This window comes from Schistocerca cancellata, chromosome 8 (assembly GCF_023864275.1).
Source record: "Schistocerca cancellata isolate TAMUIC-IGC-003103 chromosome 8, iqSchCanc2.1, whole genome shotgun sequence".
NCBI classification, from domain to species: Eukaryota; Metazoa; Arthropoda; class Insecta; order Orthoptera; family Acrididae; genus Schistocerca; species Schistocerca cancellata.
This window is the reverse complement of record NC_064633.1, coordinates 58,524,132-58,538,112: the sequence shown is the minus strand read 5'-3', so window position 1 is coordinate 58,538,112 and position 13,981 is coordinate 58,524,132. Positions and strand designations below refer to the sequence as shown.

The 13,981-nt window shown below is 42.4% G+C and overlaps 1 protein-coding gene across 1 annotated transcript in view; it reads left to right on the top strand.

Moving 5' to 3' along the window:
- Nucleotides 1-9,433, top strand: part of LOC126094959 (UDP-glucosyltransferase 2-like) — a 215,257-nt gene extending 205,824 nt beyond the window's left edge. The window contains exon 7 of the mRNA XM_049909614.1: nucleotides 7,740-9,433. Coding sequence (XP_049765571.1) covers nucleotides 7,740-8,022 — 283 coding nt within the window. The 3' untranslated portion in view covers nucleotides 8,023-9,433. The remainder of the gene's footprint in view (nucleotides 1-7,739) is intronic.
- Nucleotides 9,434-13,981: the final 4,548 nt, after the last annotated feature.

Here is a 13,981-nt window from a genome sequence, read left to right as displayed (position 1 = left end):
TGGACATAACAAAAATCAGAACATGCTTGTTAACTGGCTGTGAGATCGCCACGGACGGCAGTGCCTGTCCTGGAGCGATCTCCCATGCTGGCCAGGAGGAGTTCTTGTGGCAGGGCATTCCATTTCCCCACCAGCGGGGTAGACAACAATGGCGCATGTGCCCGTGTTGCAATACGTCTCACGAATCTCACATGTGGTCGGCTGGATAATAAATCGGAAGTGTGTGTGTTTGGGGAGGGGGAGGGGGTGATGGACAGGACAGTCTGTTCTGCGAGGGCTCCTCCACCTGCTGCTGCGCATTTCCATCCGTAAAAATGAAGTCTGGGCCGGAAAAACCGCTGACAAGTCGCACATGGGGAATGAGTACAGTGTTGTAGTAACGCTAACCAGTGAGTGTATCGTGTTCAAAGATTGGGTGGTCAGTATGCCCCTGCACATCATGCGTCCCCTCACCATTGTAAGGTAGCCTTACAAGCATTCATATACATACTTTGCCGTGATTTACAACCGTAATTAGGTATCATTTGATAGGTTGTACATAGCAAAATGGTTCAAATGGCTCTGAGCACTATGGGACTCAACATCTTAGGTCATAAGTCCCCTAGAACTTAGAACTACTTAAACCTAACTAACCTAAGGACATCACACACACCCATGCCCGAGGCAGGATTCGAACCTGCGACCGTAGCAGTCCCGCGGTTCCGGACTGCAGCGCCAGAACCGCTAGACCACCGCAGCCGGCAGGTTGTACATAGCACATATGAATATTTAAAAAGGCGTAAGCCATTGGTGGAAAAGCCCGCAAAGGTGTGTTGGTCCTGCTTAACACGGGAAGTAGCCAAGACGGACGGGCGGGGCACCTGAATGCTGAAACACAATACAGCGGTGGCTGGCCGGTGTTGTAGCGGGGCCAGTAGGATAACCAGATAATACTTCGGAAAGAAAATCTTGGACGCGGCAGAGAGGAACCAGGAAGCGATACCACGGAAATCACGCAGGCTGGGTTATTTCGGAGGATTTTTACTCTGAGAAGCATACCATTGTATGTATTCCTAATTAACCAGGATAGATATTTCCTCGCAAACTTTCCGTGCTGGACGCCAAGAGACTGAAAATGGTTGGTCGGCGTTTGGGAGACTCTGTAGAGAGGGAGAATATTCCGTGGTTTTGAGAATATGATTCGCCTTTTGCAGTTATGAGGGAGTGGAGCTGAGCTTTGCTGGGAAGCCAGCGGTGGAGAGAAAGAGGTCTTCCGTGTTTGACGGTCGCTCAGTATCAGTTTTCTTGGTAGAGACGGACTTGCTGTCTTTCCTCTCAGGATATTTTATAGTTAGAACGGTTAGGCACTGTACTGTTGCGAACTTATACGATACTGGACTTCGCCTCTGGGTGGGGAGTCGTCATTGAGTATGCAGCGTTCAGTGATTGAAAGCACTTCTTCTGCCTGTACTCACGTTGAGGCGTTACCTGAACTCGATCCTTGTGGCTGGGAATTCGCGTTTCTCGTCTGTAGACCACAGAGAGGAGAAAGTATTAGAGTATACTAGTCAAAGGACCGTCTTCTGCTATCGTAGTGTTTCACGAGAACCATCACTCCAGCGTAACGAACGCAGTACATATGGTAATATTGCTTCAGTTTATTAGGGCTGTGAAGCTAAACAGCTGTGGTAATGTAAATTTTATTTCCACTGTAGATCATCTTTGAAAGTAGTTTCCTCTAGTGTTTGGTACACAGGTGATGTCAGTCATCGCCGGCCGCAGTGGCCGAGCGGTTCTAGGCGCTTCAGTCTGGAACCACGCAGGTTCGAATCCTGCCTCGGGCAAGGATGTGTGTGATGTCCTTAGGTTAGTTAGGTTTAAGTAGTTCAAAGTTCTAGGGGACTGATGACCTCAGATGTTAAGTCCCCTCAGAGAAGGCACCAAATCTTTTCTAGAAATACGAAATGGTGCTTTTACCTATATACGAAGTGCGTTTTAACTGAAAAGATTTCGCTTGTAACTTTCCACTAGGTCATTTCCATACCAGCATCCCTTACCTCATTACATTCACTCTTCTCCATCAACGCCGAAAGTTTGCAACATCATCACGGAATCATCCTGCCTATGTTCGAAAACGGTCACTGTGAAACGTCCCCTTAGAAAAATTAATGAATTACTGTGCTGATAAACCTCTACGTTACTTGATTTTCAAACAGCTGAACAAAACTGAACGTACTCAGACATTACTCTCTTTACTTATTCTGATGAACACTAAACTGACACACAATATTTTTAGCGCAACTCAATCAGACTTTCAAAAATCCCTACAAAAGAATGGCCCTGACTAACAATAACCTATACCTTTCATGAATCACTTACCTCACAAAAATTTTCGTCACTCGAACTACTGCAATACAGCGAGCGCCAATACTGCCAGCTAAATAAAAGATTCAAACTACTAAAGGCACTAACTACTGATAGGCATAGTCAGCAAATGAAAGATTTTGATAGAGAACAAACAATGTATTTACCTTAATAGTGTCATAATATATATATCAGTTCATGATATCCAAAATTACAAATGTACTGTTTCTGATGGACACACGTCCAGATCGTCCGCTCTCAAAATTCTGCCATCTCTCTCCCCACATCCACCACTGCTGGCGGCTCACCTCCAACTGCGCAACGCTACGCGCTATTCACATCCAACTGCCCAACGCTAGAATAGCGAATATTCCAACAATGCTAACCAGCCACAGGCTGCACACAGCACAGCCAGTGACTTTCATACAGAGCGCTACGTGGCCTTACCAACATAAAAATCTAAACAGCCTACTTACAACTGTACCTGAGTAAACAGCGTGCTGGCTTTATACGTGAATGTGACTCCAATTATGTGCATCAAATTTATTTCCCACAGAAGATGCGACGGAGATTATCTACACCTACATGACTGCTCTGCAATTCTCACTCAAGTGTCTGGCAGAGGGTTATTCGAAGCAGCTTCGGACTCTTTCTCTAACAGTGCTTGGAAAAAAATGAACCCTTAAATCTTTCTGAATGACCTCTGATTTCTCTTATTTTATTAAGATGTTCGTTTCTTCCTTCGTTGGTTGTCGACAATAAATATTTTCACTTTCAGAGGAGAAAGCTGGTGTCTGAAACTTCGTGAAAAGGTCTCGCCGCAACGAACACACCTTTGTTTTAATGATTGCCATCCAAACTCTCTTATCATATCCGTGTCACTATTCTGCGATGCTACAGAACGAGTTACCCTTCTTGAACTTTTTCGACGCCCTCCGTCGACCATATCTGGTAAAGATCCCATACAGCACAGCAACACTCTAGCGAAGGACCCACAAGCATGGTGAAGTGGACTTGGTCCGCCTCCGTAAGTAGCGGTAGCGTTATAGCCTACCACGCAGGGGACCTGGGTTCGATTTCCGGCATCATTTTCATCGTCACTGACTAGCAAGTCGCCGATGTGGCGTCACATAAAAAGGACTTGCAATACGGCGGCCGAACTCTCCCGAATGAGGCCTCCCGGTCAACAATGCCATACGATCATAACATTTCAGTGTTCTGCCAGTAAAAACGTAGTCTTGGGATTGCCCTCCCAACAACAGTAGCTAAGTGATCTCTAACTTAAGTTATTCATTAATGTAACTGCTAGGCATTTAGTCAAACTGACAATCTTTAAATCTGTGTGCTTTATCCTGTAATCTAAATTTAACGGATTTCTTTTTGTACTGATGTAGATGACGTCACGCTTATTGAGAGACAATTATCACTTTTCAAATCATTTACACATCATGTCTAAGTACGTTTACAATTGGTTTTGATCTTATGATGACTTTTCTAAGCGATAAATGACAGCATCATCTGCAAACAGTCCCAGTTGAGTTCAAATGGTTCAAATGGCTCTGAGCACTAAGGGACTTAACATCTGAGGTCATCAGTCCCCTAGAACTTAGAACTACTTAAACCTAACTAACCTGAGGACATCACACACATCCATGCCCTGCGAGCGTAGCAGTCGCGCGTTGCCAGACTGAAGCGCGTAGAACCGCTCGTCCACCGCGGCCGGCTCCCAGTTGAGTGTTCAGATCATCACCAACATCGTTTATGTAATTAGGAACAGTAGGTGGCCTATAACACTTACTTGGGAAATGCCGGATATCATTTCTGTGTTATTTTATGACTATCCATCGATTACTACGTACTGTAACGTTTCTGAGAGGAAATCATGGATCCTGTCGCAAAACTGAAGCAGTGTTCCATAGGCACACAGTTTGATTAGAAGTCTCTCGTGAGAAACGGTGTCAAAATCCTTCTGCAAATTTAGAGATATGGAATCAATTTGCTGTCGATACCACTCATTGCTTCCTGTGAATAAAGAGCTAGTAGTGTTTCTCAAGAATGAATATTTTTTGAATCCGTGCTGACTGTGTGTCAACATCTGGTGGAGAATGAGCTCCCTGGAGTAGAAAAATTAGATTTTCTACCTCCACTTGACATAATACGTCAGAATTATTCACATAGTTTCACTAATATTAGCGCGTAATAGGCTGACTGTCACGGCCAGTTATGTCAAGAAATGTCGTTCTATTATATAATACCCAATGGCGATACACGAGAAGGCCAAATATTTATACCATATCGCTTTTCAGTTATTCATTATTGGCTAAACAAAGGAGTGTCACAAATAGTTGAAAGTGGAAAGATGTACCGAAATATTCAAATTACTGAATGTTACCAGAATGAGATTTTCACTCTGCAGCGGAATGTGCGCTGATATGAAACTTCCTGGCAGATTAAAACTGTGTGCCGGACCGAGACTCAAACTCGGGACCTTTGCCATTCGGGGCAAGTGCTCTACCAACTGAGCTACCCAAGCACGACCCCAGGCTGTGGCTAAGGCCATGTCTCCGCAATATCCTTTCTTTCAGGAGTGTTAGTTCTGCAGGGTTCGCAGGAGAGCGTCTGTAAAGTTTGGGAGGTAGGAGGCGAGGTACTGGCAGAAGTAAAGCTGTGAGGCGTGAGTCGTGCTTGGGTAGCTCAGTTGGTAAAGCACTTGCCCGCGAAAGGCAAAGGTCCTGAGTTCGAGTCTCGGTCCGGCACACAGTTTTAATCTGCCAGGAAGTTTCATACTGAATGTTAGGTTGCCGCCAACTGCGATTTTTAGTGTTTGTGCTCGGTCTGTCATGATGATCATTTCGATTTATGGAGTGTGGGAGTGTGTCAAAACACTTAGGATTTAAGATTTATTGACTTTTTTCGAAGGGACAAGAGTAAATCCGGTTATCGAAAAATTTAATTTATCGAGGTACGAGCAATAGATTGCTGTATAGATGAGGATAAAAATGACGTAAATGAATTACTTAAATTAAGTGGATGCATTGAACGTGGTAACGTTTCAGTATTATCAAGTGAGAAACAATACGGAGAAAAAAATTTGCACAGGATGAAAGATTTTGTTTTGTTTTTATACTGCTGTTGGAGTAATAATTCTCTGTTCCAAATGAACTATACAGATTTCATATGAATTGATGTTTCGTCCACCAAAACATCGTGTGGCATTTCATATTGAACTCATGCACTGACAACTGTCGGCTTATATCAGGATTTAAAGACGAACATTACTGGTCGCTGAAGCACTAAGAATCCCTGGTCCCAGTCCACCAAGTGCCACATGAAATTTAAGTATAAATAACACATATTGCCAGACAGTTTCACAAGAAGTAAGTACACTGCCTGACGAAAGAAGTAATCACTTCAATGGTTGAGAGGATATGTGATGTTTTTTCAGTGATTACAAACTCGAATGAAATTAACAAAGAACTTTACTGTATGGGTCCGCTTATCAGTATGACGTTGCACCTTTCTGTCCTGGATACCTGCCCAGATCTGGTAGGAAAGGACGTGATAAAGCCACTGTATCTCTTTCTGAGATAAGATGGCCTAGAAGTGTTGCAACTGATCCTCAGTATCCTGCCTATTGGCACTGGGACGAAAGTCCGAGCCAGTTCCACTGATATTCGCTGACCACGTAAATACCTTGAAGTCACAGAGTCAGTTTATAGTGTGATGTGCCATGTGAGGTTGAGCATTGCCCCTTGAGAAGTGGTACCATTCCATGGGCGTATGATAGGAACACGCGATGACACAGGATGTGTGTGTTGTACCGTAGTGCCATCAGAGTTGCCTCGATCTCTGTCAGCCGTGACCTGATGGATCCCTACACCATCACACCAAACCACTGGCTTAATGGAAGTTCTCTCCAGGACGCAATCAAATGCGCCATCGACAGTCATCCAGTTTAGTGCAGAACTGACCACAGTGCAATGACACTGATCAGCAGTCCATGCTTCCCAATCATGCCACGACTCCAAATGCAGTCATTTATGTTGGGTTAACAGCACGTAAGTGTGGGAAGGTAATCCGATTGCTGCTATTCTCGGAGCAATGGTAAGTGATGATACATTATTGCAGGGAGTCCGTAACCTGTTCTCAGGTGGCAGGTGCACATGAGTTTGGTACAAAATATAAAGGCTTCCCTTGTGGCGACCTCTGAGTCCTTCACAGTGACCACTTAGGATCTAACGCTGTTTGTGGCCATTATAATCCTATCTGTCATGGTAACTGCGGTGTGCATACTGTAAGACCTTCGGTACACACACCATCAGATTATTGACTTGTCGCTCTAACGAAGTAGGCGAGTGTCAGCAATATGTCTCTTGGTCTTACCGTGGCGTGTTTATCTTCTGCTGTTAGGTCAGACGATAGAAATGCCACTTGCACGCTTAGAGTAGTAGATCGACGGTGACCAACTTTAAACAGAACTTGATTAACTTTCACACACACTTATTAAAATAAAAAAAGCGTAGAAATTACATAACTTGATTGTGGATGCTGTTTACAATTGACAATCTGAAGTTCCTTGGTCCGTTAATCTTCTTCTCACATATCTCTGATACTTGAAAAAGTGTCTATACATTTCTCTTCATGGCTATGTATAGGAATATGATAATCTGATTAGGCGCAGACTGAAACATGACCATATACTGGTACAGACAAATGCAGACTGGTACAGACTGTTGCAGACAAATGCAGACTGACTCATCGGAGGTCTGTACACTCGTTATAATACCTCGCGCGTTCAGGTATCACTTTACGAGTGTGATCCGTGAGGAGAAAAGGTTCTATGTTAGCAGCAAACTCATTGGCTGCGTTACATATTAATACGTGGATCGGCGGAAGCAGAATTTGGTCCGTCTCTAAGGCAGCGCCATCTTGTAGTGCGGAGACGGACGCGCGGACGAGCGCTGCGCCTGCGCTGTTGTGCTTAGCGGGGCGCGCTCTAGTGGGAAAGTTGTGTACGCGCTGACTACGCGGAGCTGGCCGGAGTGGCCGTGCGGTTCTAGGCGCTGCAGTCTGGAGCTGGGCGACCGCTACACTCGCAGGTTCGAATCCTGCCTCGGGCATGGATGTGTGTGATGTCCATAGGTTAGTTAGGTTTAATTAGTTCTAAGTTCTAGGCGACTGATGACCTCAGAAGTTAAGTCGCATAGTGCTCAGAGCCATTTGAACCATTTGACTACGCGGAACTATGTACACAACAGTAACAACATTAAACACGAACAGCACTGATGAAGTCAGATGTGTTAACATTTAATAAAAAGATAAAGAGATGTGATAATACAGCAGCAGCTGTACCGTGAGCATGCGAGATAAATTGTTGCTGGTCTTCCCTTCCATAGGTACTCCGAGAACATGAAGCAGTACTCGAAGCTGTTCCGCGAGCACTGGGAGACGTCCCTGGACAAGGCGGTGTGGTGGCTGGAGTACATGATCCGCCACAAGGGAGCGCCGCACCTGCGCAGCGCCGCCCTGGACCTCCGCTGGTGGCAGCTGCTGCTGCTGGACGTCATCGGCTTCGTCCTGCTCGTGGCCGTAGTTGCAGTCACTGTCGTGTGCTTTGTCCTGCGGTGGACAGTCGCCCTCCTATTCAGGTCAAAGCGAGATAAAGTGAAGACGCAGTGAGGAAAAGATGCGGCCTCGTTTCTAGGTCACTGTGTGTCGGTGTGGTATCTGTAACAGAACGTCTTTGTGTTTTGAAACTCTCGGCCCTAGTTTACACTGTTGTGTGTGTTACTGTTTACCAAACTGGTCGTGTTTAATTCACATTTCCGCATCATCTGAACAAATGCTGTAGCGAGCTAGTATTCATTTTATGGTAATAATTCATATTGAAATTTATCGTATTAATATTTTTAGTCATTAATCTGTTGTCAAAGAAAGCTACCAGACATCAATTTCTGAAGGTAAATGTTTGGATTGTTTTGGCAGACCGTAGTGGGTGCCTCCTTCAATGCACAAATATCCTCCGTCAGAGATGGCAAGTGATGTTTTGTGGTCCACAGTTTGTAATTATTCATGTCTAGACATGAATTATCTCTCTCAGAGATAGCAAGAGTCCTGTAATATAACACTGGTTGCCCTGAGTGTAAGTTCCACATTTTCATCCTGCAAAAGTAATGTCCAATGTGGCCAAGAAGTATGGCTGTTCAGCTTTAGCCAGTTGTAACTTCCGCACATGATGAGCTGTGTACCACAGAGGTACGGATATGAACCCTATCGTGATTACATAGACATGGTTATGATTAGATTTTAAATATCCATAGGATGCTGTGTTCTCTAGGCTCACATAAATTTTGACATCAAAAGATCTTACAGTTGACACATACACATCATTGATATAATGCATACAATATGTATGTAACTTTACATGTCAACTGCAATATGTACAGGATGTTCTTATGTTACTGACATCACTGTGCATACATTCATGTTTGTCCTTTGTATCAAATGTCACTGGATTATATGCTTGAATTTTGGTCTCGCAATTAAATACTTTTATATGCAGCTTATAGTGTATAGCAAGATGTCTTTTCACTTGTAAAAGATTTCACTGCACACCAGTTTCAAAATAATAGTATTTCTTGCATTCTGTACACTGGTATTGCAGGTGGCTGATGTGTCAGATATTACTTGAATTATAACTCTGTAACAAATGGTACTACGTGGTATGCTCCATTGCTAGTTCTTGCATTTGTTTGTCTGTTCCCTTTCAGTTTCACTTCTAGGCTACCTTCGCGAGTGTAAAATTGTCGTCCTGAGATGTACCTGTTTATTGCAGTATGCTTTGATTGGTTTGTATTGACCTGCTATAGATTTGAATATACTTTGTGGCAAAGGTGTTACTATTTGTAAATTAAAAGATCAAAATATTTGTAGTGTGTAATGAGTTCCTACTGCCTAGTCAAAATAATTCATTGAAGGGTACGGCAGTATTATGATTTGTAGGTTTAAAATGCTCTTAACAATGTAAAACTTTTAAGCTGTGATATCTTTTTCATAATAAGTACTGTAAATTAGCAAATGTGAAATAAATTTCGTGATCATTATTATTTATTTTAATTTCTAATGATTCCATATACAGGGTGAACTTTAATAAAATTAACTGTCTGCTCTGACGGATTCCTGACTGGAAATGGAGGATGCCCACTTGAGCGAATCTGTTTTCTGTCGATGTTTTAGAAGATTCTTAATTTAAAAGACATTTATTTTTTGTCGGAAATCATTTGTCAGCTCATACATTTGGTAGTGAAACAGACGTGCTGTATTGGCCATAGTATAAAAGCAAGTGTGGTGTAATGTGTCGGGTGTATTGTTTTGTTTTGTTTTTTTTTTTTTTTTTATCAGAGAAGCAGTAACAGGAGTTGTAATGTAACAAAATAAAAGTGATATTGTTATTCAATGGAAAAGTTGGAAATCGAGATTTCGCTTACTCTTTAACAATCACAATTGGCGTAAGAATCATAGATTGACCATTGTCAAAAAATATTGCATTATGAAATGTGAATAGTCTTTACTTGCAGTTTCGCGTGGCTTGAAGCAGTCACAGCTAGCGTGCTGTTGATTAAGAAATTGCATTATCGTCTTTCTAAATACTTCATGATCGTAGATACGATCGTACCCGGTGGTGAGGTTATTGTTATAACAAAACAATTTCCTAAGGGATCAGAAAGTTCTTAAGGGCGCAAAAATAACTGTAACATCACACAAAAGAGAAATTCAATATTAAAGCTGATGCAAGAAGACGATAAAACAGTTTTCTTTTTATCAATGTAACTCGCAAATTGGACTGCTGATCTGGGTGTCTTTAATCTTAACAAAATGCACAATTAAAATGAAAATAATACTGAGGAGATGATAGGAATAAGCACTGCCAATTGATCCAATATTTCCAGAACAAATATTCATTATAACTAAAACATATATAGTACATTAAGCTTAGTACTACATTGACAGTAGATTTTTATGTCCGTTTCATGTACATTGAGCGCTCTTTTATATAGCCATTGTCCTCTTGAGTCGCTCGTGCGTCGTGACGATAAGTTATAACAGTTCTTCTTTTTCCACTTTACTCAAACTTAGATGTAACACGTTTTAATACATTTAGTAAAAATCGCCCCCCCCCCCCCCCCATGAACCATAGACCATGCCGTTGGTGCGGAGGCTTGCGTGCCTCAGCGACACAGATAGCTGTACCGTAGGTGCAACCACAACAGAGGGGTATCTGTTGAGAGGCCAGACAAACGTGTGGTTTCTGAAGAGGGGCAGCATCCTTTTCTGTAGTTACAGGGGCAACAGTCTGGATGATTGACTGATCTGGCCTTGTAACACTAACCAAAATGGCCTAGCTGTGCTGGTATTGCGAACGGTTGAAAGCAAGGGGAAACTACGGCCATCATTTTTCCCGAGGGCATGCAGCTTTACTGTATGGATAAATGATGATGGCGACCTCTTGGGTAAAATATTCCGGAGGTAAAATAGTCCCCCATTGGGATCTCCGGGCGGGGACTACTCAAGAGGACGTTATCAAGAGAAAGAAAACTGGCGTTCTACGGATAGGAGCGTGGAATGTCAGATTCCTTAATCGGGCAGGTAAGTTAGAAATTTAAAAAGGGAAATGGATAGGTTAAAGTTAGATGTAGTGGGAATTAGCGAAGTTCGGTGGCAGGAGGAACAAGACTTTCGGTCAGGTGAATACAGGGTTATAAATACAAAATCAAATAGGGTAATGCAGGAGTAGGTTTAACAATGAATAAAAGATAGGAGTTCGGGTAAGCTACTACAAACAACATAGTGAACGCATTATTGTGGCCAAGATAGACATGAAGCCCACGCCTACAACAGTAGTACAAGTCTATATGCCAACTAGCTCTGCAGATGACGAAGAAATTGAAGAAATGTGTGATGAGATAAAAGAAATATTCAGATAGTGAAGGGAGACGAAAATTTGATAGTCATGGGTGACTGAAATTCGATAGTAGGAAAAGGAAGAGAAGGAAACGTAGTAGGAGGTGAATATGGATTGGGGCTAATAAATGAAAGAGGAAGCCGCCTGGTAGAATTTTGCACAGAGCACAACTTAATCATAGCTAACAAAGGAGGTTGTATTCATGGAAGAAGGTTGGAGATACTGACAGGTTTCAGATAGATTATATAATGGTAAGACAGAGATTTAGGAACCAGGTTTTAAATTGTAAGACATTTCCAGGGGCAGATGTGGACGCTGACCACAATCTACTGGTTATGAACTATAGATTAAAACTGAAGAAACTGCAAAAAGGTGGGAATTTGAGGACATGGGACCTGGATAAACTGAAAGAACCAGACGTTCTAGAGGGTTTCAGGAAGAGCATAAAGGAACAATTGAAAAGAATGGGGGAAGAAATACAGTAGAAGAAGAATGGATAGCTTTGAGGGATGAAGTGGTGAAGGCAGCAGAGGATCAAGTAGGTAAAGAGACTAGGGCTAGTAGAAACCCTTGGGTGACAGAAGAAATACTGAATTTAATTGGTGAAAGGAGAAAATATAAAAATGCAGTAAATGAAGCAGGCAAAAAGAAATACAAACGTCTCAACAATCAGATCGACAGGAAGTGCAAAATGGCTAAGCAGGGATGGCTAGAGGACAAATGTAAGCATGAAAAGGCTTACCTCACTAGGGGTAAGATAGATACTGCCTACAGGAAAATTAAAGAGACCTTTGGAGAAAAGAGAACCACTTGTTTGAATATCAAGGGCTCAGATGGAAACCCAGTTCTAAGCAAAGAAGGGAAAGCAGAAAGGTATAGAGGGACTATACAAGGGCGATGTTCTTGAGGCCAATATTATGGAAATGGAAGACGATGTAGATGAAGATGAAATGGGGGATATGATACTGCGTGAAGAATTCGATATAGCACTGAAAGACTTAAGTCGAAACAAGGCCCCGGGAGTAGACAACATTCCATTAGAACTACTGACAGCCTTGGGAGAGCCAGTCCTGACAAAACTCTACCATCTGGTGAGCAAAATGTATGAGACAGGCGAAATACCCTCAGACTTCAAGAAGAATATAATAATTCCAATCCCAAAGAAAGCAGGTGTTGACAGATGTGAAAATGACCAAACTGTACAGACGAATGGAAAAACTGGTAGAAGCCGACCTCGGGGAAGATCAGTTTGGATTCAGTAGAAATATCGGAACACGTGAGGCAATACTGACCCTACGACTTATCTTAGAAGCTAGATTAAGAAAAGGCAAACCTACGTTTCTAGCATTTGTAGACTTGGAGAAAGCTTTTGACAATGTTGACTGGAATAATCTCTTTCAAGTTCTGAAGGTGGCAGGGGTAAAATACAGGGAGCGAAAGGCTATTTACAATTTGTATAGAAACCAGATGGCAGTTATAAGAATCGAGGGACATGAAAGGGAAGCAGTGATTGGGAAGGGAGTAAGACAGGGTTGTAGCCTCTCCCCGATGTTATTCAATCTGTATACTGAGCAAGCAGTATAGGAAACAAAAGAAAAATTCGGAGTAGGTATTAAAATTCATGGAGAAGAAGTAAAAACTTTGAGGTTCGCCGATGACATTGTAATTCTGTCAGAGACAGCAAAGGACTTAGAAGAGCAGTTGAACGGAATGGACAGTGTCCTGAAAGGAGGATATAAGATGAACATCAACAAAAGCAAAACGAGGATAATGGTATGTAGTCGAATTAAGTCGGGTGATGCTGAGGGAATTAGATTAGGAAATGAGACACTTCAAGTAGTAAAGGAGTTTTACTGTTTGGGGAGGAAAATAACTGATGATGGTCGAAGTAGAGAGGATATAAAATGTAGACTGGCAATGGCAAGGAAAGCGTTTCTGAAGAAGAGAAATTTGTTAACATCGGGTATAGATGTAAGTGTCAGGAAGTCGTTTCTGAAAGTATTTGTATGGAGTGAGCCATGTATGGAAGTGAAACATCGACGATAAATAGTTTAGACAAGAAAAGAATAGAAGCATTTGAAATGTGGTGCTACAGAAGAATGCTGAAGATTAGATGGGTAGTTCACATAAGTAATGAGGAAGTATTGAATAGGATTGGGGAGAAGAGGAGTTTGTGGCACAACTTGACTAGAAGAAGGGACCGGTTGGTAGGACATGTTCTGAGACATCAAGGGATCACAAATTTAGTATTGGAGGGCAGCGTGGAGGGTAAAAATCGTAGAGGGAGACCAAGAGATGAATACACTTTTCAGATTCAGAATGATGTAGGCTGCAGTACGTATTGGGAGATGAAGAAGCTTGCACAGGATAAAGTAGCATGGAGAGCTGCATCAAATCAGTCTCAGGATTGAAGACCACATCAACAACAACAGTAAAATTTTAGACCAGACCGCCACAAATCTGCGTCCGTCGTACTTAAGAAAAACGGTACAAGTCTTTGGCTCTCAAGGCTTCATTTGTTCTCCAGCGAAACAAATAGTGAAGGATCGCATATCTATCCGTATTTTTCTGTTTATATTGCCGCCCAAAGACGACGAATTACATTATTTAGAAAATTCCACCGCCGCTATGCGACACCTTATTATACATCAGCCAATCTTTATAAACAAATGTTTG